At 55.4% G+C, this 5,491-nt stretch overlaps 1 protein-coding gene across 1 annotated transcript in view; it reads right to left on the bottom strand.

The window, feature by feature from the left end:
- Positions 1–5,491, bottom strand: part of Trim29 (tripartite motif containing 29) — a 24,915-nt gene that overhangs the window by 9,035 nt on the left and 10,389 nt on the right. The window contains exons 4-5 of the mRNA XM_004636403.2: positions 4,369–4,567; positions 1,739–1,840 (exon numbers count right to left, since the gene is read on the bottom strand). Coding sequence (XP_004636460.1) covers positions 1,739–1,840; positions 4,369–4,567 — 301 coding nt within the window. The remainder of the gene's footprint in view (positions 1–1,738; positions 1,841–4,368; positions 4,568–5,491) is intronic.

Raw genomic sequence — 5,491 nt, 5'->3', positions numbered from 1 at the left:
CCTCCCAGAGCCATGTGTTCCCTGTTGACTCTGCCCCTCCCCATCTAGACTTCAGGCTGCACTTCAGCCTCTGAGTGGCCCCCAGCTGTCCCTGTAGACGCTTCCTGTGGCTCCTACCCAGTGCCACCTGCCCATCATCACACCTTATTGCCAGGCACACAGTTCCTCTGCAGGGAGGCCTGAAACTCACCTCTCCTGGGAAGGAGTCACAGCCACTGCCCAGTCGCACTGGCCCCCAGACCCCAGGCTCAGACCTGGTGCCCATTAGTGGTCCTGCTTCCTTGCCTCATTTTGTCATTGTCTGTCTTGCCTCTGCCCTGAACCTGGGATCCCAGAGGGCTGACTCCTGTCCCTCCTTATCCCCAGCCAGGGCGCTACCCACAGTTGTAGGGCAGGGACTCCGGGGGAACCTGTTTCTTCCACCTACAGATGCCGCAGACTGACTCACAAAGGTAGCACTGGGAGGGCTCTGAGTCCTGGGCATCTGCCTCTCTTCTCAGATAGGAACAATAAAGCCAGAGGGGACAATGCCAGCCCATGTCACTCAGGGCCCGGACTGTCAGGGTGACAACTTGGTGGGCTGTGCTTCTCTCTCTGAGCAGTGGGGCCACCCTGGCTCTGTTTCCTACCCAACAGGAGAATCAAGAAAGAGCCAGCGGAGGGCTTGTTGTGCTTCCAGGGGCTGGGTGTGGACAAGCAGAAGCCCCAAGCCATGTGGGGTCGGGATGACTTGTTGGCGCAGCTCAGCACTCCCAGAGCTGGGCAGCACCCTGGGCGGGGGAGGGTGCAGGACTGGCAGCTGGGCCTGGCCCACACAGGAATGTCAGAGCAGGGAGCTGAGCACCTGGCTACAGCCCTAGCCCTGCCTGAGAGCCCAGGTGTTGTTTTCAAATCAAAATAGGCAGCAGAGCTTCCTCTCCAGTGAGCTCATCTCTCTAAACCCCAGCCCCACTCCCACCATGGGTACATCTGTGTGTGTGTGTGTGTGTGTGTGTGTGTGTGTTTTCCAGGCCTCACACTCCCCTCCTCCACCCAGTGCCTTCCTTTCTTTTTTCTCCCTTCCATCCCCACCTCTCCCCCAGACCCCAGACCCCTCATGTGCATGCATGACTCTCCCTCTGGGGCTGCTGGGACTGGCACACCCACCCTTATGTAACAGGCATTGAAGTGGTCTATTGCTGATGCCCAAGAATGTGGCAGACCCCTCTAGGGCAAGGGGAGGCAGGCCCTAGTCCAGACCCTTTTACGCTGCCACCCTGAAGGTGGGGCTCTGCAGGGCATGGGAGCAGAGGACTTTGGGGCCAGGCTGCAGGGAGGAAAATACAGAAGAGGGGCAAGACCTGAAGGAAGCAACCCTTGCCCTCCACAGGGCCCAGCCCACGGAAACCCATACGGAAATGACACACAGCTCCGGCCTACAGGGGGAGCCCAAGAGACTCCTGAGGGACAGAGAAGCTGGAGGGCTGACCGTGTCAGGGAAGGGAAGCCTCTGAAGAGCAGAGTGCTGGGTAGTTTGTCACCTAAATGGAACACTTGTCACTCATGAGACTGAAAGGAAACATTGCTCATAATCATATGGGGACAGCAGGCAGACGCCCGTACTTTCCCAGGCACACCGGAGATATGGTCACTCCACCCAGGAGGAAACTAGCTGGACTCATTCCACAGACTCTGGGGCCCTTCTTGGGCAGCAGAAAAGACAGGATGCCAGGCCTGGGTCAAGAAGGGTCCCCCTTACCCTTGGGGGTGAGGTACATCGAGTATCTCTTCAAGGTGTCAGGCGTGCTCCACTCATTCCCAAAGTTGTTTGTGTAGCTGTTCATGTAGCGATGGTCGCCACCTATGAAGAGAGGTTGGGTGAGCAGAGGAGGCAGGTGGGGAGGAGGAACAGGCTATCGCGCATCTCCTCTGTCCTGGAGGAGCCAAGCTTTCGTGCTCTCAGAAAAGGTGGGGATGCCTGGCCGGCATCTGCTTTGCTCCTGAGCTCTTGGGGGCAAGGGTGGTGCACTGAGCCACCTACCCGGTTGGACGGCACTGTATCTGGGGGTCCCCAGTCCCTACAGCTCTTTGCAAGTAAGGTCATGTGCACAGCATTTGGAGCTTATGAGGGGCTGTGGGATCCATTTCTTATTTGATCTGTATCTTAACTCTTGGGCAGGTATGAAAATCTCTGTGTGACAGATAAGAAAATTGAGACTCAGGAGGGGGAGGAAAGTCATATGCTCCATGTTCCAGGCCAGTAAGAGCAAAACTGGGGCTTGCAACCTGGCTCCAGACTTTGCAGCTCAGTTCTAGCCCTGGCTGTCAGCCTCAGGGGGTAGAATGAGTTCCCAGCTTTGGCCTCCCAAGACAAAGTGAGTGGCTTAGCCATCTCCACTCACAGACCCCAAACCCAAACAATGGCTCTCAGCTTCCCCAAGCGCCTCCACGCCATTCTTCCTCTTCTGCTTCCCTGTCTTCCTCTTCTTCCTCCTCCTCTTTTCTCTTCCCACTCTCCTCTGTCTCTTCCTCCTCCTTCTCCTTCCTTCATTTCTCCCTTCCTCTCTCTCCCCTTCTCCCCAGCATGAGGAGGACTGCATGGCTCAGAGTCATCCTTTATCTCCACGACCTGCATCTAGCTTAACAAGGCCCTGCCACACGGCGGGTACTAGCCTAGGTGTTAGCCAGGATGAAGGTGACCGGGTGTCTTGTAGTCCCTGGGCCTCTGAGAGTGGAAGTGATTCTGCCTGGGGGACACCATCAGGGAGCAGTAGATGGGCAGTCTCAGATCTGACCCCTAAGCCTCCTACGCCACCTCCCACTGCAGAGGTACCCCAACCTCTACACAGCAGCACCCCCACTCAAAGAAACAGCAACACAGAGGCAGAAGAGGCTCCTCCAGTAGCCCCGGGGCACAGGGCCGGGCTCCTGATTCAGCAGGGCCATTCTCGTTCTAGCTGCCACCTCCCTGCACACCTTGCAGAAGACACAGGGCCACACCTACAGAGGCCAAGGCAGGCACCACCATGACCTAGAAATGGGACAGCGAGCCTCTGGGAGGCTGCACAGCCCCTGCAAGGCTCCCAGGCCACCCACCCCAGCCAGGCTGTGCTCACACTTCCCCCACAGAGGAGCACCACGGGGCAGTGATCACCACACTGCTCAGGTCCACAAGCGAGCAGCCGCACAGGTGGCTTCATGGCTGAGGAGCCATGGGAGGCCAGATGGCGGCCAATGAGACCTGACTGCGCCCTCGGCTGTGTGTCCTGCAGAAAGATGCTTCAGAGCCTCAGCTTTCTCATCAGCACAACGCAAAGCACTCCGCAGAGAAAAGGTGACTTGAGTGAAGAGCCCAGTGCAGTGCCAGCACCCAGAGAGTACTCAATCACCTTCAGCTGCCACTGTCACCATTAGACTCAGTGCTACTGTCTGTAGGAAGAGATTGTCAGGACCTGAGTGCCATTGAAAGCCAAATGATTGTCTTGCTGAATGGCTTATCTGTCCTCGGGTGTGACCTAATGTCCCTCATATTTCGCAGGGACACTGTGGCGCTGTCACCAGGATGCACAGGTGGCCCCCTGTGCAGCCGCCCTGCACACTGTTAGCCTTCTCTCCTCCCTGAAGAATTGTGTGCTCCACCCACAGATCATATAGGGACCATTTCCTGTGGGCGTCCATGGCTGGAAGACCCTCCCTAGGCTGGGCCTAGGCCACTGGGTGGGGCCTTGGGGAAAGTACCCAGGCATTAGGCCCTAAAGGGACTGGGTGGAAAGGGACTTAAGGGAGTAGTTTCTCAGGTTTGGAGGCTTTCTGCAAGGTGAGTCAGCTGACCTTGGCAGACAGTGTGAGTCAGAGGAGGGGCTGATTTCAGCTGGTGAGTCACAGAGACCAGTAGCATCCCATCAGCTCCAGGCCAGCCCAGCAGGCCATGTCCAGCCTCCAGGCTCAACACTCCCAACACAGCCATGGTGACAGGCAGGTCCTCCTTCCATGTACACATGCAGTGCTAGGCCAGTTCACTCAGAGCCTCCAGTCTCTAGCTGGAGACCTCGCGCATACCAGCCACGGCCTTTCCTCAGCTGCAGGACCAGGCTCCGTGATCAGAGGTAGATCTGAGTGAAACCAGCCCCTGAATAGGACAGGTGACCACAGAGAGGAGACGCTTCTGAAGGCAAGATCCAGGTACTCCCTGGTCTACAGGTCCTTTGTAATAGCTGCAAGTTCAATGTGAGGTTAGGGTCCCTGAATCTAGTCCCAACTGCTTTAAGGGAGTAGAAAGGTGGGAAGAGAAAGGAGCCAGTCTGGCCAGTGCCGGCCTCCGCTAGCAGCAGACACTGGCCTGGCAGGACAGGCCCACAGCCCTGGGTCTGCACACAGGAAGGGCCTCACCATTCTCCATGTGGTTCCTCTCAATGAAGTTGCGGCTGAGGTCAGCCTTGCACATCTTCTCAACATGGCGCATGCACACATTGAGCAGGTCATCCTTGAAGTTGCCCAGCGACTGTCCCAGGCCCTCACCTTCCAGCAGGACATGGTAGGTGGGCAGGGGTGGGGGGAAGGAGTAATTGCTCATCAATTCCCCAAATTCCTACCAAGAAAGGAAAGAAGGCATGAACTTCCCGGATTTGTGTGAGTCACGGGAACCTTGGGCCTACCAGAAGGCTCCCAGTTACTTACAGACTCAGGGCTGGGAGCCAGAGCATCTGCGTCCTATCAGAGTCAGCTCAATTAACTAACCTCACTGGACAAAAGATCCAACCAAGATCCATCGGACGTTAACATTCCTGATGGCTTAGCGCTGAGACGTGAGGCCTTTGACCTGGGGGCAGCACGGCTTCCCCATCAGGGTTTGTGTGAGCACACTGGGGGAAAGCATCAGAAAATGCAAGAAAATCCTGGAATGTTCTGAGCCAGTTAGTACACTATTCCACCTTCACAGGCCACACTCCCCCCACCTCTACACCTTTGTGCCGTCACCAGAGGACCCTCCTCCTTCCCAAACCCTGAGTGCCTACAAGACCCCATTCACACTCGGCCTCCTGCACAACGCTGCCCACAGAAGAATGCAGGCTGCTTGCCCTTCTCTGAGTTTCCACAGCACTTATCTCCTGAGCCACATGCTTTATCATTTAATTACACACTTTTCTATATTGTTCTCTAATTGTATATGTCTTATCTTCCCAGCTGGATTGCAGCTATTTGGGGGGTATAAACCATATCGTATAGTTCTCTCTATACTTAAGAGTACTGGGCAGCCAGAAGCACTCAAAACATTTTAGCAGACAGAAAGATGGATGCATAAATAGACAGGCTAAATCAAAGATAAAAACTATGCAGTGTTTATATACCGTTCTTCCCTTACTCCAAATAGGCATTACTACTCAATCACAGAACTCTTTCCTACCAATCTTGGAACACTGTTAGCACATAGCAGTCAAAGTTGGTACAAAGCAATATTTGTTTACCATCTTTAACATAGGTAGGGCAGTTAGTTGGTTGGTTGGTTGGTTGG

Source organism: Octodon degus, unplaced genomic scaffold (assembly GCF_000260255.1).
Source record: "Octodon degus isolate 3935 unplaced genomic scaffold, OctDeg1.0 scaffold00080, whole genome shotgun sequence".
Classification (NCBI taxonomy): Eukaryota; Metazoa; Chordata; class Mammalia; order Rodentia; family Octodontidae; genus Octodon; species Octodon degus.
This window is presented reverse-complemented; position numbering and strand designations above follow the sequence as displayed.